This window comes from Dromiciops gliroides, chromosome 1, assembly GCF_019393635.1.
Source record: "Dromiciops gliroides isolate mDroGli1 chromosome 1, mDroGli1.pri, whole genome shotgun sequence".
NCBI lineage: Eukaryota > Metazoa > Chordata > Mammalia > Microbiotheria > Microbiotheriidae > Dromiciops > Dromiciops gliroides.
In genome coordinates this window covers 231698493-231722064 of record NC_057861.1, presented here as the reverse complement: position 1 = coordinate 231722064, position 23572 = coordinate 231698493, and the positions used below count along the sequence as shown (strand labels likewise).

Sequence of the window (23572 nt, the reverse complement as noted above, 5' to 3'; positions counted from 1 at the left end):
ATACTAGAGAAAAAAAAAATGTGTCCTAATTTTCAACAAAGGGAAGAGAACAGAATCCAAAAACCAGAGGCCAGTGACGTTGACTTCAATTTCTGGAAAAAAAATCCAGATTAGGTCATTCATGAGATAGTGAGCTTCTAGCAGTGATTGCAAAGATCCAGCACAATTTCAAATGTCCCTTATGTTAGACTAATATTAATTCCTTTTTGGGTGGGGTTACTAAATTGGTAGATCAAGGAAATTCAATAGTTATAATTACCTAGATTTTAGCAAAGCAGCAAAGCATTGCTAGAATATTTCATACTCTCCTTTTGGAAAAGATGGAAAGATATTAGATAAATGATAATATAGTTAGATTTGATGCTGATTGAATGGATGAACTCAGAGTGGTCATTAATAGTTCATTGATACCTTGGCAGAGGGTCTATAACTTCTGCTTTCATGTCATCTCTTTTTTTTTAATGCTTTAAGGTTTGCAAAGCCCTTTATAATGGTTACTTCAGTTAATCCTCACAACAACCCTAGGATGTAGGTGCTATTATTATTTCCATTTTATAGATGAGAAAACTTAGGTACAAACAGAGGTTAAGTGACTTGTCCAGGGTAGCACAGTGTTTATGGTCAGATTTGAATTCAGGTCCTCCTGAATCTAAGCCCATTGCTCTGTCCATTCTCCTATGTAGGAGAGGTTCTGTATCTTAGTTTTATGTGTATCCCCCTTAGCATCCAACAGAGGAATTTAATTAATACTTTTTTCTTTTTATAACTTACTGTTAGTGTCGTTTACTTATAATAGGTTGTTAAAATCACCCATTGTCCTACTTTGCTAACGAGAGAAGGTGATCGAATTCGAAGTAATGGAAAATTTGGAGGCCTACAAAATAAAGCTCCTCCAATGGACAAACTTCGAGGAATGGTATTTGGCGCCCCACTGCCGAGACTATATCAGACCCTGGGTGGGCACATAGGCAAGTCTGTTAACTATTTTAATTATCTGTTTGTTTTATACAGTGAGCCTGAATATTGAATTGGTGTGAGATTCTAACAGATTAAATGAAGTAATTATACAAATGTGAGTGATATCAGGTGTCAGCATCCTGTGTTTTCAGCTTTGAGTACTAGCAGATCTTTGTTTCATCTTTCGACCCTTATAATTTATTAAAATAATGTCTATGGTATATCTACCACTAGTTCCTTTTGTATATCATATCTCTTTCTGCCAAATAATAAAATAAAATAACACTGTATTTACTCCATCATCACTTATCAGTTATGTAGAATATAGTAGGGAATAAGAAGGAAAGAAAAAATCTAAAACAAACATCTGAGTATTTGAATATCATGGCTGGAATTCTCTCCCTTCTAACCTCTAACTCCAGGTTTCCTCCAAGAAACCCAACTTTCTACAAGAGGCTTTTCCCATCTCTACTCCTTTTTACTCCCAGTGCTTTTCCTCTCATATTGCCTTGCATTTACTGTGTGTGTGTGTGCGCGCGCGCACACGCTCGCGAACAGTGAGAAAGAGAAAGGGAAAAAAGTGTCAATGTTTATTAAGCATGTCCTATGGGCTAGGCACTGTACTAAGTCATTGGTATTCAAAAATAGGCAAAAGAGCATCCTTACCGTCAAAGAATTCACAATCTTATAGGGGGAAAAAAAGCAAACAGATTTGTACAAACAAGCTATATACAGAATTAAAAAGATATCATTAAAATGCTAAAATTGAGAGGTTGTCAAAGCCTTCCTGAAGATGATGGCATTTTAGTTGGGACTTAAAGGAAGGCATTAGGCAGAGAGATGAGGAAGGAGGGCATTCCAGGCATGAGGTACAGGCAGAGAGCATGCCCAGAGCTGAGAGATGGAGTATCTTATAAAAAGCTAGGAGAAGGCTAGTGTCACTTTATTGAAGAGAAAAAGGTGTAAAAAACCTGAAAATGTTTGGAGAGGGCTAGTTAATGAAAGGCTTTGAACTCTAAGCTGAGGATTTTGTGTTTGCCTTGAGGCACTGGCAAGCCACTGGAGTTTGAGTAGGGTTTCATGTGGTTGGACCTAGACTTCAGGGAAAATCACTTTAGTGGCTGAGTGGAGGATGAATTTGAGTGGGGAGAGACTTGAGACAGGCAGACCCCCCAGCAACTTTTGCAGTAATCCAGGCATGGGGTGATGAGAGCCTGCGCCAAAATGCTGTGGCAGTGTTAGAGGAGATCCTACAAAAGTGAAGTAATAAATAAATATATATTTGGATATATAGCTCTGTCTGTCTCTTCTATGTACACTGTTGTTTGCATGTTATTTCTACCCTTAGAATGTGGGTTTCTTGAGGGCTGGGAGTCTTAACTGCATTCCTTTTTATCCCCAGTGCCAAGCACAATATCTCCTACATCATAATCACTTAATAAATGTTTATTGACTTCACTTGATAAATTTCATGCATTAAACATTCACACATTTCAAAAAGATTGAAAAAATCAGAGAAGGCAAAAAGGAAAGATCTGGGCCTTGGTGCTTTGGTTTCTCTCTTTTTAAAAAATTTTCTTTTTTTTTACTAGACAAGTATCTATATTCTCCTTAGCAAGATGGCATGAGTGCAAGGAAAAATCTCAAAAGAGATGGACCCGCCTCCCCACATTACAAGGAAGGAAGGGGCTATAACAGCAGTGTCACTCTTTTAGGAGGTGCAGTTAAGATTTATGGCTGGGTTTTTTTTCCTGGTAAAGGAGATGTTAATGTGGACCATCTGCTTATTGGTACTCTTTAGGACAAACACTTGGGTTCCACATTGTATTTGCAGTCTGGCATTTCAGACCTCTATCATAAACAGTAAGACAAAGACAAGGGGAAAGTCTTTGTAAATAAGCTGATACAAGCTCAATTACTTCAGAGGGAATACTTCCACTCCTGACCACAGCAGTGGATTTTTGGTCCATTTTCATATGATCTTCTGGTTACCTGCCTAACTAGGGGCTCAAGCAATTTAGGGCATCTCTGTTTTCTACATTATTCTCTCATCTTGGCCATAAGGGTGCGTCAGGACCCCTGAACGCCAATAAGAGTTATTGGTTTTCTTTTGAACATACTACAGTCTTTTCTCTGCCTTCTTTCTGGGTATTATGCTTCCAGACACCAATGAAAGTTCATCTACAAGGTGAAAATAAAAAGCTATTGGTTTCTCTTTCAATAACAGATTACAAGCATCAAGTCAGAGGGGACAGGGAGGCCTACAAAAATAGTTACACTGACAGAAGCAGAAATGGATAGTTGACAGTCTGGCAATAAGGCAAGATAAACGTTCTATAAAAAGAAATCCAATAAGTTGAAAATGTGACAAATTGGGGTCTTTAAGGGTATAGGAAATTAACCTCACACATTTCAGCATGCATATAAGCATTTTATTGTTGATTAGTGGCATGGTAGATACTAGACTTAGAGTTGAGGAATATTTTGATTAAATCCTTCCTCAGACACTTTGTGTGACTTTGGGCAAGTGACTCTTTACCTTAGATTCCTCTACTATAAGATGAAGAAGTTGTACTCAGTGTCTAAAGTCCCTTCCAGTTCTAAATCTGATCCTGTGGTCAAATAAATGATATTTGTTTGCCAGTTAAATATTTATTAGAAAGATCTATCATAAATTTTTAAAGTTTTTATTTTTAAGTTTGTGTTTAATCAGTAGCTATGAAATAGTCACTTCTATTCAACAGTAGCCCATTGTTTGAACCTAAAGACCCTTCATGGAATTAGATTGGCCAGTAATACAAAGCAATAGACCTTTACATGGTGCTTTAAACTAAATGGGAAGGCAATTTGGCTTGCCTGGAAACACCCAAGGTAAAGGGGATATCATGACAAGGGATACAGACAGAATCTAGAAGATGAAGGGTATCTGGAGTCTGTCTATTGCTGTTCACTAGTGTAATATAGAGGTAAACCAGAATCCAGAGCAAGGAAGGGGTCCTTGGAAGGTAGGCAGGAAAAAGGGAATCCATGATATTCATTCAAAAACTACTTCCAAGACTTAGTTCACTTTTAAGTCAAGTTCTTAATCCTCTCATTGTCATGCCATGTATCAGTGCAGATTAAGAATGAAAAGAGGACCAGATGTTTTATAGGAGGGGCAGTCTCAGGTATTTATATTTCAGCTGGTTTCAAAAAAGAAAGAAGGCGCTCCTGAGGAGAAGGTAGCATGTTTGGATAACAAGAGCCTGCCATAAGAACGTTTCAGGCCCCCCAAAACAGAGCTTCTTTTTGACTTGTATATATGGAATCTTCTTCCTCTTGGTAGTCTAGAGAAGTATTATAGCAATATAACCAGTAATTCTTTTTATAAATAATCTTCCCCAAAGAAAAGAATCTTAACAGCTGCCCACAATGATGGGAGGATCTTGATGTGCATATAAGGAAAAAATAGTGCTTACAAAAGTGAGATTACAAATCCATCAAAATAGTTACCATCCTTACCATTATTTTAATTGGATTTCTTTGTCTTCTGGTAGATCTTCTTCAGCAATATCGTTCAGCTGTGTGCAAGCTCAGTAGTGTGACTAAGGAACTTAATGTTCAAATAGACTATCTTAACACTCCGGATATGCAGAAGAAAAAGCAAGAACTTAGTGAACAGGAGAAAAATCTGGAACGAATAGAACAAAAACTTGGTATGTGTTCATTTTCCATTAACATATCCTGTAATATGTAAATAATTATTTATGCTTTAGTTTTTCTAGGAATATTATCAAAGCATAGTGAGGAAAGATAGTAATGATAGACAGTTCATCTCTAAGATGCTCAAGCATGCTCATTAGATCCCTTCACCATAACTTTTAGAATAAGTAAGATTTGAAACTTTGGTTTTTCTGAATTTCATAGCCAGTTTGGTTTAAAAAAAATGATCTTTTATTTTGCATTTTTAAAGGTATGACTCCAACAGGTAAATGTGAATTAGTCCGTCAAGCAGCTAAACTCAATATGTCAGATAGCCCAATTCCTCCTAAAAGAATGAGACGGGAAACAACAAAAAAACTAAATAGGTAAGTTACTGTTGCCTTGAATTTGATTTAAATAGTGATGATGGTTATACATGTTGACTCATTACATGGCAAGATGCATGGAATTGATATTATCTTTGTCATAAGCAGGAAATAGGGGCAGTGTTGATGATAATGAAGAACTTTAATCCCATTGGCTAGACTTGTCCTGGGTCATTCTGATTCTTTGTTTTTTATGGTGGTGGTTAGTAATTTAGCAAAAATCACAGAGAGTCTATTTTGATTTCTTTCTGTGAATACTTGAATGTCCTACCTAACTTTTCTACTTTTTTCTCCAAACATGGTGAATTTTGCTTTACAGAATGACCAGTTATTAGAATCAGCAATGTACTTGAATTAATGTGAAAAATCCAAACCATTTGTACATTGATACTTTTAAAAATTCATAAATTTATACATTGCATATTCATACATTAACACTTATAAATTCATAATTTAATGAATTGGGTGCCATGTAGGTTTCATGTCATGTAAGCCACAGAATCGTCCTTGACCTTCTGTCCTCAAGAAAATAATGTAAATATTTTATTTAATTATTATCTTTGAATTAACTGAACCAGTATGAATATCATATCTGAAGTAATTATTGAGACTTCTTATTTTAGAGTGACTGATTCAATGCTTAAGAACTAAATACTTAAAATGTCTGTATAATTTCTAAGAGACATGTCAGGGGTTATTCACATGAGATGGTCCCTGGAGCTGTGAGTATTGTGTGCCCCCATCTGTTCTCCTTTCCGTGAAGATTTTCTTCAGTGTCAAACATTAATTGAAGCAAGTTGGAAACTTTTTTCTTTTTGCAACCAACCACGTTATTTACTTGGTGATGAAATTTTGTTTCCCCAGAAACACACCTCTAAGTTATACTAGAAGTTAATGAGGAAATGACTCATGGAGTAATAGATTTTTGTTATCTGGAAAGGACCTTTTTGATTACACAGCTCACCTCCCCAACCCCCACCAACCCCCTTTAAAAAAAAAAAAGATGAAGAAACAGCAAAGAGATGTCTTAAATGTTTTTCTTCATTAAATGACAAAATCCATTCTTCTTCCAGCATGTTACTTTTTCTTCACTATCCATTATATAAAAGTACTTTTACAAAAACTTTCTGGGACACATCTAAACATCTGTTCAGGTGTTTCTAAGTAGATAGCCTAGCAAAAATTATAAAATGCTGTCAGATAGTGTTTTCACATTGATTTGTTTAGGGGTTTGTTCTTAGAGAAAATTCTTTAAAAAAAAAGAAAGAAAATCCTTGTCTTGGAGGGATAGTTATATGGCCTGGAAATGGATTGTATAGGTAGTTGAAGGGGGTATTAACTGGAAATAAAAAAAACTGGCCATTCATATCAGTATGAAATAGTGTGCCACAGTTGTAGAAAATATATATTAAGCTTATTAATAAAACATTTCAGGCTCTTTTCCAGTTTTCTTATCAGTCACCATGCATTTATCAGATATCATCATTATGCCATGCATCATCTTGGATAGATGCTAGGGATACAAATAAAAAGAATCAAATAATCCCTTCTCTAAAAAAACTTATATTCTTGGATCTCTAAACGTGCTTATCTAAGATCATCTGATAAGGAGTCCTTTCTTTACCAAAAAGGTCAATATAAATAACCCTGTGAGGTCTGCTATTTTGAGCTGGTCCTAACCTTGTCTTGGAAGCTATATCACTAATTCAGAGTTCAAAGTTAACGGTGTAAACCAGTGTTTCCTAGCCCTTAGGCCACAGATTCTTGAGTGGTAAAAGTTATCAAATAAGCCATCTGTCAAGATATACTTTCTCAAGTAACCAGTACTAGAAATGTAATTACTTTTATTTAAGGAGATACTGGTATAGACAGTTTCAAAGAGTAGACCTTTTAAGTAGTAAAGACATGACTTTTTTTTTTTTACTCTTTTTTTTGGGTTTTTGTTTGGTTTTTGTGGGCAATGGGGGTTAAGTGACTTGCCCAGGGTCACACAGCTAGTAAGCGTCAAGGGTCTGAGGCCAGATTTGAACTCAGGTACTCCTGAATCCAGGGCAGGTGCTTTATCCACTGCACCACCTAGCTGCCCCCCAAAACATGACTTTTTAAAAAAAAACATACTTATGAAAATAGTTTAGAATTTAAAATGAATTTCATATGGAGGTCAATGGAAGGGTGTATAGTGAGTAAGAGTAAGCTGGAACATACAATGAATGAGGAACCACAAAGAACAGGAATAAAAAATATACTCAAGGAAAGTTATGATAGGAAGAGAGGTTGGTCATGTGGTAAAAGCAGGAGAGAAAGTAGAGTGCTCTTCTACTGGTAACATTTTTTATTTATTTTTATTTTTATTTATTTAATTTTGGGGGGGATGGGGTTAACGTTTAAATGTTAGCAGAAAGCCAAGAAGGCTTCCAGTATGTTGAGTGGGCAACATATATGGGCAATAGTAGTACAGGATGGGCAGATATGGATAGGTTGCATCTCCATCATTCATGGGATTTATAAAATCTGTGAGATCATAGATCTACTTAAGTATTTCATTTTTTTTTAAAAGTACTTTAAACATTACCAATATCCCATTTATGGATAGTTATAATTAAGATTCTTCTGATATATTAACTAAATTTCTACTTATCTAAAGGTTATATTAATGCATGTCCTTGAAAGTAATAAAATAGTGTTTTTTAAAAGAAAAATGTATACTTCGGATTTCTCATTAATTTAGCCCACTTAAATTTCCTAAAGGGTTTTACTATGTGTTGAATAAGAGAGATTAGTAACTCTTAAATCCAACTTATGATCAGAAAATGGAATGTTTTAATTAAGTTAATGAATCAGGCTATACCTGAAAAATAACACACTTGTCAAAACTAGTATTTTCTTTCCCATACTTAATTATCTGCATAATTTGGACCTGCCTTTATTATTAGTTTGTTTTGGTCTTTAGCATGAACTTTGCTTATTAATGAGTTGTCTGTTGTTCTTTTTAACTTACTGAAGAACCAGTAAATTATTTCTACTTCTCTTCTAGAAGATGTAGTTTCCCCATTGATTTTTGTTGGGGGGGGGGGGCAATGAGGATTACGTGACTTGTCCAAGGTCACACAGCTAGTAAGCGTCAAGGGTCTGAGGTCAGATTTGAACTCAGGTCCTCCTGAATCTAGGGCTGGTGCTTTATCCCCTGTGCCACCTAGCTTCCCCCTCCCCATTGATTTTTAAAATCAGCTTATTTGTACATTAACATACATTGCTCATAATTATGGTTTAGTTAATTGATTAAAAATTGTAATTTGAAAAATTGATAGTAGTATATAACAATGTTTCATTTCTTATTAGGTCCTTTTACTTAAAGGGCAAGAAAGAAAATCATTACTTTGGTTTTAAACATTAATGAAACTTGACCTTTGTTTCTACTTTGTATTTAATTTACCTTCTTTCTTCTTTTTACTTTTTTTTTTTTTGGTGGGGCAATGAGGGTTAAGTGACTTTACCAGGGTCACACAGCTAGTAAGTGTTAAGTGTCTAAGGTTGGATTTGAACTCAGGTCCTCCTGAATCCAGGGCTGGTGTTTTATCCACTGTGCCACCAAGCTGCCCCCTACTTTTATTAGGGTTTTTTTGTGGGGGTTTTTTGGTGTGGGTTTTTTGTTGTTTTGTTTTGTTTTGTTTTGGTGAGGCAATTGGGGTTAAATGACTTGCCCAGGGTCACACAGCTAGTGAGTGTGAAGTATCTGAGGCTGGATTTCAACTCAGGTCCTCCTGACTCCAGGGCCATTGCTCTTATCCACTGTGCCACATAGCTGCCCCTTTTATTAGTTTTTTAACTTGGATTGCCTACTGAAGGTAGTCCATGGGCTTCAGTCAGTAGCCAGAGGAGCAGTATCTTGCAGTAGCCTTAAAAGGCATGGTTATTGGATCATTCATTATGACAAGAGGATTGTAGATTTTCATGTTCTTGCTCTAACCCCTAAGTAGCTCTGTGATCTTAAGGAAGATACATATATTTTCTAGGCCTCCTCAGTTTCTTCAACTATAAAATGAGGGAGCTAGCCTGTACTAGCTGAACTCTTAAGTTCTTCTTGAACTTTAAAATTTGATTCTCTAACTTGGTAAAGTCTGCTGTTAAGGACATGAGTTTTCTGGACAGGCACTTTCTGCACCAGCACAGTTCATAAAGTCTTCAAAAAGTTAGTGAATGGTTTTTTTGTTTTGTTTTGTTTTGTTTTAGTGAGGCAATTGGGGTTAAGTGACTTGCCCAGGGTCACACAGCTAGTAAGTGTTAAGTGTCTGAGGCTGGATTTGAACTCAGGTCCTCCTGACTCCAGGGCTGGTGCTCTATCCAGTGAATTTTTTTTTTAATTGCTTTTAGCAAAAAAGATAAATTACATGGTGGCCAGCCTTCTGACTAATATACCTGTCTTTTTGAACTTGTTTGCTGGGCTGACCCTTGAACAGTCATCAGGCCCATGTATAGTTAGGTGTGCCAGATCTTTTGTTCCTCTGGTGTTGAACCAGGGTTTGGTTACTTCCAGGCCAGAATGAGTCATTTGAGTAGAACTTCAGAGGAAGTTGTGAAATATAGTGTTGTTAAATTGAACATTTAAATGACATTCTTAATTAAACCACCTATTTGTCCAATGTGTTTGTTTTTCTGTGTTCTATAATAATTTTTGCCATGTTGAAATCAACTTATTAAATGTGATGACAGTTCTACAAGGATTTAGGAATAGTGTTCCAGTTCTAGATTCTGTAGGACTCTTATAACCTTCGTGAAGTTTTAATACTTTGTTTTCTCAGTTCTTTGCTAAGTTTCAGACCCAGCTCCAAGCAGAACCTGAGTATCTCACTATATGATATAAAATCCCAATTGAAATTTAAAATCATTGTATGTGCGGATATATTCTGCACCCCCCCCCCATTTGAAATAGATGGAATATGGTGATACCTTCTTAATGTTTTCCTGCATTTTTGCATGACAAACTAACTTTGTAAGAAATAATGCTATGAAATTTAATGCTTGCTTCATACCATCTGCCTTATGCTCAGGGGGTGAGAAAACCATGTCATTCCCATATTAGAAAAGATTCATAGGTTTTCTATTGCTTCTAAAACAAAATACAAACTCCTTTAGCATTTAAAAGCTTTCCATAGTCTGGCTCCAGCCTCTTTCTCTCAAGTGATTTTACATACTCCCTTTCATCCATGCAGTGTTCTGATCAAGCTGGCCTCCTCCTGATGTGCATCTGAGTGCATGCCTGAATATCTCTGCCTTGCCACCCCCATTCCCCCTCCTCCTGACTCTTAGAACCTTTAGTTAGGTTTCATCAAAACTCAGCTAGTGCTTCCACCTAGACTGCTTTGAGTTGCCATGTATATATCTTGTATTGACTTATCTGTGCTCATGTTGTTTCCCTCCCCAGTAGCATGTAAGCTCTTTGGGGGCAGGGATTATTTTCATTTTCATCTTCACATAACTGCTCCTGCAGGTGCTACAGCAACAGTTACTGAAGACCCAGGAAGGAAAGTTCTTGCTACCAAAGTCCTTGTACTGTCAAATAGCTAACCATCAGAAATTGATAAGATGTTATCTATCAGTGGATGACACTCAAGAAGAAGCGTTAACATCTGCTTTGCTGCTGCACCCTAAGGATCATGGGAACTTTCCATCTAATTTGCAGTTGAAACCTTTCCTAGGTGTTGTCTCCTTTAGAATGTGAGCTCCTTGAGAGCAGGGACTGTGTTATTTTTCTGTTTGTATCCCCAGTGCTTTGCACAGAGTAAGCACTTAATAAATGCTTGCTTCATTCATTTATCCCCAGATATAAAGAAATGTACATATTTTTGCAAACATCTTAACATTTCTCTCTACCTCATCTACTTAAATATTTCATAATTTCATGGAAACGAAGATGTGCATGTTAGTGTTAAGGCTGACATATTTATTTCCTTCAACAATATCTTTTCTATCTATCGGAGGGAAACTCTTTTCTTTTTTTCTTCGCAGAATCTATGTTCATGCTAGTTTTCTAAATGTTTTACTTAGCCAAACAGAACTACATGTACCATTACAAAAAATAAAAATAAATGATGGAATACTTCATTTAATACTGGCACTAGTTACGTTACTTGGTGGCATTTATAAATTACCTTTTTAGTTGGCTTTTTTAGTAAGCTAACAGACATTATGTATTTAAGCACTTACTATGTGCTGGGCACTATGCTAAGTGCTAGAATATAAAGAAAGGGAAGAAATATTTCATCTTTTTAGCTCATACTCTAATGGGGAGAAAATATCCAAAAAATTATGAACAAACAAGATATACTCTAATGGGGAGAAAATATCCAAAAAATTATGAACAAACAAGATATATATATATATATATATATATATATATATATATATATATATATATATATATATATATATATATATATATATAAAAGAATAAACTGGGGAGAATCTCAGGATTACTGGGAAGGGATTCCTTTAGAAGGTAGGACTTTAGCAGAGACTTGAAGAAAATTAGAAAGGAAATGAGGATCATTTAGTCAAGGAATGGAGTTCATCAGTCTATTTCTTAGCAATTGAGCACTTAATCCCAGTTAACAAGCATTGATTAAGCACCAATTGTTGTACTCTAGGCTCTGGGGATTCAAAGATAAAAATGGGCTCTGCCCTCAAGAAACTTTATTTTCCCTATAAAACTTGTTTGAGGTAAGGAAATAAATATATACACATAAGTAAAAACAAATATGTTCAAAGTTAGATGCTATAAGGTAATTTTGAATGTAAGGGAGAAAAGCAGTAGTAGTTAGGAGGGGTTAGGAATGGCTCTCATATAGGAGGTGACATGAGCCAACCTTTGAAAAAAGCTAGAAATTCTGACAGGTAAAAGTTAGGAGGGAACATGTGTAAGGCCTGGGGTACAGCCTGGGTAAATATACATAGAGGGGAAATGGAATGTCATTTATGATAAATAACAGGGAGGCTAATTTGGCAGGACCATAGGATTTATTATGAGGGAGTAATATGTAATATTTTATGAAAGGTAAGCGGGAGTCAGATTGTGAAGGGTTTTGGAAGGGAAATTCAGGAGTTAGTATCTTTGAGTCAATTATCAAAGATTTTTTTATAGTTGAGTGACATGATCAGATCTGTGTTTTAGGATTATCAACTTGGCAGCTGTTTGAAAGATGGATTCTTTTTTTTGTTTGTTTGTTTGTTTGTTTTTTTTGTGTGTTTTGTTTTGTTTTTGTTTTAGTGAGGCAATTGGGGTTAAGTGACTTGCCCAGGGTCACACAGCTAGCAAGTGTTAAGTGTCTGAGGCCGGATTTGAACTCAGGTCCTCCTGACTCCTCCAGGGCTGGTGCTCTATCCACTTCGCCACCTAGCTGCCCCTAGAAAGATGGATTCTAAGTGGGAGCTCGTGAGAATAGGGAGACCAGTTAGGTAGCTATTGCAATTGACCTGGCAAGAGGCAAAGCACTGAATGAGGATGTTGTTTTGGCATGAGTAGAGAGAAGAGAGTAGATGTGAAAGTAGGAAGGGTGCTGTTATTCTTTACAGCATTACATAAATTGATAATTAGCTGTGTACTGAAGTTTATAAGCTTTTTTATCTTCATAAATATATGAGAAAATGATTACACGCATCCACAACAGTTCTCATGGATATTGAGATGTAATTCTACTTATCAAAAGTCTCTAACTGTGCTAAGTCCTTCCTTCCTTCTTTCCCTCCCCCCCTCCTCTTCCCCTACCCACTGAGAAGGCAAGGTGTCATGTGAAGTCATGAAAAACATTTCCACATTAGCCTGGTGGTAGTGGTTGGTGGTGGTGTGGGTGTGGAGCAAGAAAAATAGAGAATATGAAGAAAAAAAAAGAGAAGTTAAAATTGCAGTTAGTTATCCATTTTATTTCTGGAGGTGGATAACTTTTTTTTATCATGTGTCCTTTGGTATTGTCATGGGTCCTTGTATTGATCATAGTAGCTAAGTCTTTAACAGTCGATTGTCAGAATATTGCTGTTAACTATGTACGGTGTTCTCTTAGTTTTGCTTACTTCACTTTGCCTTAGCTCATATAATTCTTCCCGGGTTTTTCTGAAATAATTTCCTTCATCATTTCTTACAGCACAGTAGTATTCTATCACATTCATATACCATAACTTTGTTCAGCCACTCCCCAGCTGATGGGCATTCCTAATAAGGGATTTCAGTAGAAACAAGTCTTTGGTACATAAAGACCTAATATATTTTCTTCTCCACCTTGACCAGGCTCATAACCAAATCAGATGTGTGAAAGTTGACAGAGGGGCTGTTGGTCTCACTAAGAATGCACTCACTTCTGCAGCTCTGCTTCAGGAGACCAAGAGGGTGACTTACCAGACTGAATATTTCTGGGGACAATACAAGTACCAAGGACATGAATTTCCATGTCTGTCCAGATGGGGCTGGAAGCATCCATTCAAAAGAGGGAATCTCGTTGGACAATATGGTCTTACTGGAAGTATCCCAGTCATTTTATTGCTCATTTGTGATATATTGCAAATGTGTCAAAGGAGAATGTTAGTTCTACACTTTGCAGTTGTGGCAGTGATTATAAACCTGACACAAGGCAATTTTTCATCCCGAAGAAAATACATGCTGAATTCCAGTATAATTGGCATGGATGTGTGGAGAGATGTTTCATGATGACAAACTTTTTTTAAAAACTGGACTAGTTTGAACTTAATGAAAATGTTTCAGCTATTGTAAAATATAGAAATTACTCCAGAGATGAGGTGTTATAAGCTATGAGAGGAAACCATTAATGCAGAGTTCAGGGTAAGAATGTAAATCCGCAGGTGTTTGGGAATTCAAATGTTTTGATGCTTCAAAAAACCACAAAAGTGACCCACAATGCACATCCAACATGGTAGTATTTTAGAATCTAGCTGCTTATCCTAATGTACAGTTTATGCAGTGTGCGCAATTTTTTTTATAAAGAATCATTTGACTTGATGCTTGTTTTTATAAACTCTCAGCCTTAATGCTACATTAAAATTGTTTTTGTAATTTTTTATTACTCTTTTTAAAAAGGTCAGGGAAAGTAGAATTCCACATTCATGCAATAAGTTACTGTTAAAAAAAACCCATTGCTGAAACATTTGGAATGTGTTGTCCAGCTAGTGTATAACAATATATGGAATTTTTGTCCACAAAAGTAGTTTTCAAGTAAAATCTCAACTGTTTTGGGTATTTATCAGGAGTTATTTTTGACATATTTACACATCCCAGCAAATGTGTGGTTTTTGACCTCTCTGAACATGGAGCAAAATTAGAAATAATTATGTTTCTTCCCTTTTGAACAGGTACTACTTGTTTTAAAAAGAACAAAAATTTGAAATCATCAACTAAGTCATTGTGGTTAGAACCATTGCAACATGACTTAATCTATTTTTGTTTAAGCTAGTAATATTAAACAACTTTTACTATTTAAAGTTATTTAACTGTTTAACTTAAACTTACACATTAGTACAGCAATAATAGAAGCATATTCAGCCTTCGTTATAGTTTTGTTCCATCAGAAAAATATAAACACTGGAAAGAAAAATCAAATTATTGTTTATTACCAAGATAAATTTTAAAAGCCCTTTCTCTAAAATCTGAAGGTGGTTGTGTTTCATGATTTACCTTGGCATTAGGTTCTCCTACTCTCTCTCTATATATATTGCTATGTACAGAATCATAGTACCTAAAACAAGAAAAGCTTTTAAAATGTGTTTAGAAATTACCCCATGGTCATCTAAAATTTTGTTTGATAAGCATGAAAAGGTATCTTGTATCTTCAGTATGGCGAGTTAAATATTGCTGAAAACGTCAGATTTCATTGATATTTTCAATACCAAACAAATCTAAAGCTTTATTGCATTTTTTAAAAAATCAATGAAAAATAATCTCAATGGTCACCCAAGACTTGATTGCTAAGATTTGCCATCAGGGCAAGAAAAATCTCGTTCTTTTCCAGTGGTATTTGCTGGGGGAGAGAGGGAAGAGCAAGAGTGTTTCTGGTTCCTTTTACATTTAAATGTAACTGAAAGTCATATTGTGTATAAATATTAAAGTACTATATACTGTGTTCTCCATTTGTTAAAAAAAAAAAAAAGAAATGCTTTTATTTATGTTGTACCAGAACCAATAATAGAAGTTTGGCATAATTATGGGAAAATAAGCAGAAGCACCAAGATTTTATTTCTTTTAGTTAAAGTCTTAAGTTCTTATTACAGAAGAAGAAAACTGGCAGAGGTGAATGCCTAAAAAGACAACATTCATACTGCACTTTGAATATCCATCCAGATTGATGAATATTTATCATGATATTTTCCCTCATAAACCTGATCATCAGTACAATAAGGAAAAAATGGGCCAACATTTCTTGAATGTGAAAATTCTTAGCAAAATGTGTGGATTTTGGCAACAAGAAGAATTGGTGCATATTTGCTGCTACCAGCCTTCCATCACTTCTTTTGCATATTATTCATGTCATTTTAGGTATATATTTTTGTGCAGCTTTGCAGTAAATTTGTACTTGTAAAATTGAAATTATATTTATTTAATTTTCATTAAAAGAATTCAGTATTCTAAAGAATATTACCATCTGTTTAAAAATTGCTGTACAGGTCGTTAGTAAGAGGGGAATGTTCGGTTTTTTAAATTATGTGGGTTTATGTTTATTTACTAGTTAGATATTAATACCCCAAATAGTAAGAAATTTCCATTTTATACTTTCAGCGCCTTCTTTGTGACCTGGTCATGCAGTCACCAGGAAACAAAAAAAAGAAAAGAAAAGAAAAAGAATTATATTTTTAGTACATAATTTTGAAAAGCTAATGCTTTAAGTACAGTGTTTGAAATCTGTGTAGTTTTATATCATCCAAGTGTCATTAATGCTTACTTTGTGGATGTGATAGTTGTACTCCAAATACATCACTTGTTAAATATTTTCGTGTAAAAAAGAAAAATCTTCATTACATATATAAATGTTTATAAAGATTGCCTATAGCTATGAAGTACTTGTTTTTGTAAGTTTTTCTTGTGCTTTGTCCTTTTGACACCCCCCAAAAGTTGTTGAAACTTACATATACATGGATACAGTGAAAGGGAAACAGGTTGCCTAAGCTTATTGAGAAAGCAACAAATGAAAAAAAATCAGGTTTTTATCTTAACAATTTTTTTATGATGGATCATTTTATAGTTTCTTTTTAAACTGCATTAAAATTCAAAAGGAGTGTTATTAAAAATAACTATATAACTTTTGGAAACAAACCAAATGTGCATACTTTTGAAAGAAGAAAAGTTTTCAAGGTGGCAAGCTCAAGACACTATTCCAATGTTAGAAACAATTGGTCCTTGGAAATGCCATCAAAATTAAAGTCTTCATCCTCCTATCAGCATCTTAACAATTTTGGCTTTAGATAATAAAGGGTAATAATCAACCTATAGTTAGCAAGACATTCCATACAGTTTTTGTCACAATCTCAAATTTTCATAAAATTAATAAATACCACAATACTCCTGCCAACCTGATTTTCTACAAGGAAATTTTTAGTTATATATTCCGGTCCTTACTATCTGCCCTTCCTCTACATCAGAGGTGTCAGATTCATGGCCCATTGCATGTAAAAACTTGTGAGGTGGGGAAGGGAGAAGACTAGTATCAGAATTTTGGGGAAATATTTAATAAATGAAAGATACAGCACAACATAAATAATATGTGGTTTTCTAAGTCAATATGTTACCCATGGGATTCCTTCCTGTTTGAGATTGTCACCACTGCTTTATGCATTATAGACCTCTCAACACTGTTACCTTACCTGATAACTTAAGAACGTCAGTGTTTTACCCTCTGCCCTGTAGTTGAACTCTTATTTTATGTGTTCTTACCCCCAGTTAGAGTGTGAGCCCTTTGAGAGCAGAGGCTGTCACCTTTTCTCTCTATATCCCCAATACTTAGTACAGTGCATGGCACATAATATGGTAAGCGCTTAACACATGCTTATTCGTTCATTTAATAAACACATTGCATTAATGTTAAATGTAGTGGAATAAGTTTGCCTCCAGAAGATACAACTTTACAATACTGTACTTGGAGGCAAACTTACTCCATCTTCTAGCTCCTTAAACTGAAATCCCTCCTGCTTGCCCTAGGGAGCTTTTCTGGTCTCTGACCATTAGAATGCAAAAGTATTTAATTTGAACCTTCTATTAATAGGATTTACCACCATCATTGATCTTTCTCCCCTGACATTCCAGTCTTGCTATCAGGCAAGCTTAAACATTCATTTGGGCTCTTGAAAAAGGTCAAATTGAGTTTTACTTTGGATATTTGTAGATACACCAGTATAGAAAGTAGTGACCAGTGAACCTGTTTGACTTCATACGGTGTTCAGTACATGTAAATGAAAAATCAAATTGTAACTGAAACAGTAAAACTGATTAGAATGTGTGCTTAGCAAGAACAGCAACTGATGTAGAATATTCTGTTGTGTTGGTCTAGAGTCAATTGTAATATTTTAGAACTGGAAGGGTTATCTTATTACCCTTCATTTTTAAAAGATAAATTTCTGTGCTGGAATTGCTAAAATTAACAGATTGCTCAGTGATAAATTTCTTTTTCCTGTTTTCAGATGTATTGTGGAATTGTCTTTTAATTTGTAAAATGTAAGGTATATATTTCCTCTTCTAGTAGTTCCAAAGAATGGATTGCATCTCCCAAGAAAAAGCAGAAAATTCAGATACAAACCCTTTGACCAGAATTTATTGAAAACTCATAGAAGAGAAAGCATAAAGATACCAATTAAATTGGTTTAAAAACATCTTTGTATTGACTTATGTGAATATATTAAATATTCATGTTATTAGTTGCCTAAAGATTTTTGTACTGAGAAATTTTTTGTTGTTGGTAATAACTACTTTTGGGGAGAAGTTTTTAAGTAGGATTGCCTAAGTTTGTATAGTTTTCATTTCTGAAAAGTTGAGACATCTTGGGGGTTTGAATGTGGAGTAAAGCTTCAATCTACTCTTTATTTATGAAATATAAAAAACTTTTCAATAAATGACAGCGCAAACATAGTTATTTAAATTTCTCAATATGAACTGAATCTTTCTTTAAAATGTCTTAATCCCCCTCATTTTACAAATGAAGAAACTGAGAATTAGTAAGGCTAGATCATTTGCTCAAGATCACACAAACAGTGCAGTCACTAGTATTCTGGAGCCAGAATTCAAATATAGGGTGCCAAGTCACAGAACTTTAGAATTGGAAAGGACTTCAGAGACCAAGTCCAACGTATAGCTGTAAAGAAAGCCTCACTTCAATGTGCCTGACAAATGGTCGTCGAATCCTTACTGGAAGATCTTCAGTATCTAACTCCTAAGACAATCAGTTTCACGTGTGATTGGTTAGAAGTTTTTTCCTGAAACGAAGTCTGAACTTGCCTCTTTTCAGGTTCAGCATATTGCTACTAGTTCTGCCTTCTGGGTCCAAACTGAAACAGTCTTAAATCATTTTCCACATGATAGTCCTTCAAATGCTTGAAGACAACTATTATGTCTTATCTTCTCTGGGCTAAACATCCCTAATTTCAGAAACTGATTCTTATAACATGAGCTCAAGGCCTTTCTCCATCCTTGTTTCTCTCTGGTTATTGTCCATTTTACTACCTGTGTCTCTCCAGAATACAGATGGTAAGTAGTAAAGTCAGAATTTTAGGTTACAGAGTCACAAAATTTTAAGTTCGAAGGGACCATAATGACCATCTAATCCAGCCTATTCTAAAAGTCCTCACTGACAGCTACGCAGTAGCCAGACAGGAACCAGCTGCCTATCACTTACATACTGGTTACTGTTCTTAGTCCAAAGACTTCTTGGAGCCTCTCTACACAGGAGTACATAATGTACTCAACATTAGAAGGAATCTTTAAGGCAAACCTTAGCTGACTAATGAGGTTGGATATTTCAACTACAGCTCATTCCTCTATAACCAGCAAGGCCCTAGGATTTAGCTTTGATTATCATGCAGGACCAGGGAATCACCATTTGCCCTGCATAAAACCTTATATTCCACCTTGTTCAGTGAATGATGGTCAAATCTGCAGCATCATTGCTACCATGAAGTGTGGGACAGTCATTTGCTCTATGGTTCTATTTGGAATCTTAATCTTTTCAAAGTTACAGACTGAAACTCCTCCCTGGTTTTCATTGTTTCCTCATCCCTGTCTACCTCAGACTGACTTCTCCCAAGCCCTCTGCTGTGCTTTCTAATGTACCCTCTGGAACCATTGTTTCATTCTTTTTTTTTTTTTTTAGTGAGGCAATTGGGGTTAAGTGACTTGCCCAAGGTCACACAGTTAGTAAGTGTTAAGTGTCTGAGGCCGGATTTGAACTCAGGTACTCCTGACTCCAGGGCCAGTGCTCTATCCACTGCGCCACCTAGCTGCCCCCATTGTTTCATTCTTAACAAGCTTCCGTTTATCTTACACTTTTTCCTCTCTCATTGCACCCTCAGAAACGTGACCTACTTTCTCTTTTTCTTCTCTCCATCCCCCTTGAAACACTCTTCAGAAGATGTCATGTACCTAACCATTTGTCTAGCGTGCAATTTAACTTTCATCTTCCCCAACACAGTGATCCAGGAGGAGGAATATACATTTTCTCTGCTCCTCACCACTTTCAAATCTCACTAAGCAATCCATCATCCTTTGAAGGCCCCTGTATCCACATATTACCCTATACATGGATAACTTATACCCTATTCCATGGATAACTATGGATCCACAAGGTCATTCCTCTTCTCCCCTCCCCCCATCTGTTTTTTTTTTTTTTTAAGGAATTCAATGTTTGGTTCATAGTTTCACTTCCCAACCTCTTCCCCTATCCTTTCAAATACCCCTTCTTTCCAATTCATAGACCTCTTCAAAATCCATGATCTGCATCTTCATAGCTGCTGGTAAAGATAGTCACCTTTAAGTGTACTAATTGTGTTATCCATAACTCTGGTATTCTTCTGACTATAACTTCCCTATCCTTCCTTTTGTTTCTCCTTGTTCTTCATTCCGTCTCTCCCTGCTTTGTGATACCATCCCTTCTACTGTTATCTCACTTTTCTCCTTCAAAACTTTGAATTTACAGTTAACTAGTTCAGCTTACATTGCGTTCTACCCTTGAATTCCTTGCCCCATTTTCTATCATTGCTCATCCTTATCCAAACCCTTCTACTGTATCTGCCTTCTTTATTCCTACCCATTTCAGCTGAATTCTGGTGGAGAAATTGGCCCTCACTGCTAAATGCCCATCTTTTTCTAAATAGACTAAAATTCTCTCTTCCCAAACCAATTATACTGCCCCAACCTCTACATCTCAATAAAGGGCCTCAACCAAATAATTCACCAAAAAAATGAAGCCATTCTTTTGAGCTCCCTGTCTTCCCTATTCTACTCTCCAAATATCTCAACATCACCCCCGACTCTTTTCCCCACTTTCACAGGAAGAGACAGCCTTTCTTTGCAAACACCAATTTTTGTGCCCTTGAATCCTATCTTCCATCTCCATGAATTCCTTTAATCATTCTCTCTCTTTACCCAATTTTTATTCTCTTTCCTACTGTTTTCTTCTTTCTTATTGTTACTTTCGTACTACTTGAAAACATGTCCAGATCTCTTTCTTTCTTAAGGGGAGAAAAGCCCAAAACTTTCATCTGATCCTACTGTCCTTTCAAACTACTATACTTTATCCTCCTTTTCAAAGACAAATTCCTACTAGGTTGTCTATAGTTATTACCTCCTTTCCTCTTTCTCATCTCATTTTTTAAACTCATTGCAATCTTGCTTCCAATATTGTCTCTTCTTTAAATCTTTATGATCTTTTATTGTAGGCTTCTTGGCCTCTACAGTATTTGCCGTCTGCTTATGGACATTTTTTTTCTTTGCTGGGTTTTCATGATATTCCATTATTCCTGGTTTTCCTACTTGTCTGCTTCTTAATCTGCTTTGCTTTATTATTATCTTTCACTCCCTGGACATGGTTTATGCCAGGGCTTCCTCATGATTCCTTTTATCTTCACTCACCACATTTTGCTCTTTGAGATCTCACTAGCTCTGATGGCTGAAACAATCTATGCAGACAACTTCCAAGTTAATAATACTCAAATCTAGTATCCCCTGAATGCCAGTCCCACATCACCAATTGCCTAGTGGACATTTTGAACTGGTTATCTGATTGGCACCTCAAACTTAACATGCCTAGGTAGAACTCACTACCTGTCTGCTGTACAACACCCCTTTCCCACCAAACCTCTATCTTCCAAACCCTCCATGTTGTCCAGAGTACCAGTATCCTTCCTGTCATCCAGGTTTTCAACCTTAGATTCACCCTTGATTTTCCATTCTTCCTCATCCCCCAATCCGAGTCAGTTGAGAAATCTTGTTATCTCTATCACCATAACATCTCTTATCTCACGTTTCCTTTCTCACTCACATGGCTGCTATCCTAGTTCATATCCTAACTACCTCTAGTCTAAACTATTAGAATAGCATCCTAATTGATTTTCTATCATCTCCCATCTACCCTATATCCAGCCACCAAAGGAACATTCCTAAAGCACAGGTCTGACTGTGTTTCTTCATGAAGCTCTAGCAGCAGCTTCTTGTGTCTAGGATTAGGTATAAGGTATCTGCCTTTAAGGTCTTTCCCAGTCTGACTCCATACCTGTTTTTCCAACTTTTCCTTCAGGTACTTTGCCAAACTGGACTACTTTCTTGTACGTTACATACATTATTTTCAGGCTTTTGAACAGGCTGCCTCCCATGCCCGGAAGCAATACTCCAGAAGTGTTCAGACTGTGGCAGAGCACTATAGGACTCATCACCTTCTTACTCATAGAAGCTGCCTCTTTTAACACAACACCAAACTGCATTAGAGTCACACTGCCTCTGGCAAAGTTAGGCTTCAGCTATGATCTGGACAACAGCTAGAGTGTTTGCTTTCAGAGAACAGCCTAGCTATTTGGTGAAGAATTGTTTGGCTTTGCTATTTATGAAGCAAAAATACAAATGGCTCTCATATATGTGTACCTCCTCCTGCTTTTGCAGTGTTAGGTGGCAACATGTTTTTTTAACCATCTACTAACATTAACTTTGCTACTATTGATCTAAAGGTGAGGTCCTTTTCCAGTTAGAAATAAGTGGACGTACCACAAAAGGATGGTGACTCGTTAATCTTGATATTCTTAATGTAAATGAAACCAACAAAGAAGTTGCATCTAGATGAAAGGATGCCTCACAGGAACTTGAAGAAGAAGCAAGTAAAGAAGATAGTGACTTGTTTCATTCTGCATGTTTGCAAGAAAATTTCATGGGATGGATGCTTGGTCATTTTGTACAGCATTGCTAATAATAAGCATTCAAACAGATTGTTATAGAAGAAAATCTCAGCTTGTGTGTTTATAAATTGCTGAGGATGAGAAGACATTTGAATAATTTAATAAAACTCTCCAAACAAAATGAGCTTGTAATTCAATATGCTTTGATTTCAAAGGTGGAACATAAGGGGATTGGAAGACATAGTTTAGGAATAAAAAAGGAGAGTGGCTAAAAGCTTATAAAGTACATAAGAAGCCACAACTCTATTATGATTATCTTCATCAAGAGGACAAGTGGAAGGCACTGGACATGGCAAACACAAAATAACTGCAAAAAATGAGATTGATTTGTATTTTTTTTTTTTGTGAGGCAATTGGGGTTAAGTGACTTGCCTAGGGTCACACAGCTAGTAAGTGTTAAGTGTCTGAGGCCGGATTGGAACTCAGATCCTCCTGATTCCAGGGCCAGTGCTCTATCCACTGCACCACCTAGCTGCCCCAATTTGTATTTCAACAGACCTGTAAAGGTCATTTTTAAATTTGCTTTATGTGTATAATCAGACCAACTTTTTAGTGGTATTTTTTTTTAAGTGAGGCAGTTGGGGTTAAGTGACTTGCCCAGGGTCACACAGCTAGTAAATGTTAAGTGTCTGAGGCTGGATTTGAACTCAGGTACTCCTGACTCCAGTGCCAGTGCTCTATCCACTGCACCATCTAGCTGCCCTTTAGTGGTATTTTCAAAATCATCTAAATAAGTTGTAGAAGAAAGAATGAAAATAAAAATATATACTCCAACATGGTTTATTTAGATGTGCTATCCATGTTGGAACATGGAAGATTGATAAAAGAACAGACAGCCATACTATAATTTCCTAAGGAAGTGTAAGCAAAATAGTTTTTCATAATAAGGAAATCAAAGTAGTATAGAATCTCCATCAAGCAGATACATGATGTCCTTGCTATTTTGAGAAATATGCCAGCCAAAGGTAATGCTGACTTAGAACATATAAAGGATGGTGGAAGATCATGAGCAGCATTATTTCATAAAACAAGCAGAGTAAAGATATGTTTAGAGAAAACCAACTAAGAAACTATCCGAAGGATTTTTTTAAGGCTATAAAACTAGGAGGACAACAAACATCTTTTTT

At 36.0% G+C, this 23572-nt stretch overlaps 1 protein-coding gene across 2 annotated transcripts in view; it reads left to right on the top strand.

Annotated features, from left to right (window-relative positions):
- Positions 1-22547, top strand: part of SMCHD1 (structural maintenance of chromosomes flexible hinge domain containing 1) — a 175891-nt gene extending 153344 nt beyond the window's left edge. Inside the window, exons 45-48 of one of the 2 annotated variants that reach the window (XM_043963441.1) lie at positions 797-968; positions 4494-4652; positions 4910-5024; positions 13303-22547. In XM_043963441.1, coding sequence (XP_043819376.1) covers positions 797-968; positions 4494-4652; positions 4910-5024; positions 13303-13327 — 471 coding nt within the window. In that variant the 3' untranslated portion in view covers positions 13328-22547. Of the gene's footprint in view, positions 1-796; positions 969-4493; positions 4653-4909; positions 5025-10512; positions 11217-13302 lie in introns of those variants that run through there. The other variant, XM_043963450.1, reaches the window with a different exon arrangement.
- Positions 22548-23572: the final 1025 nt, after the last annotated feature.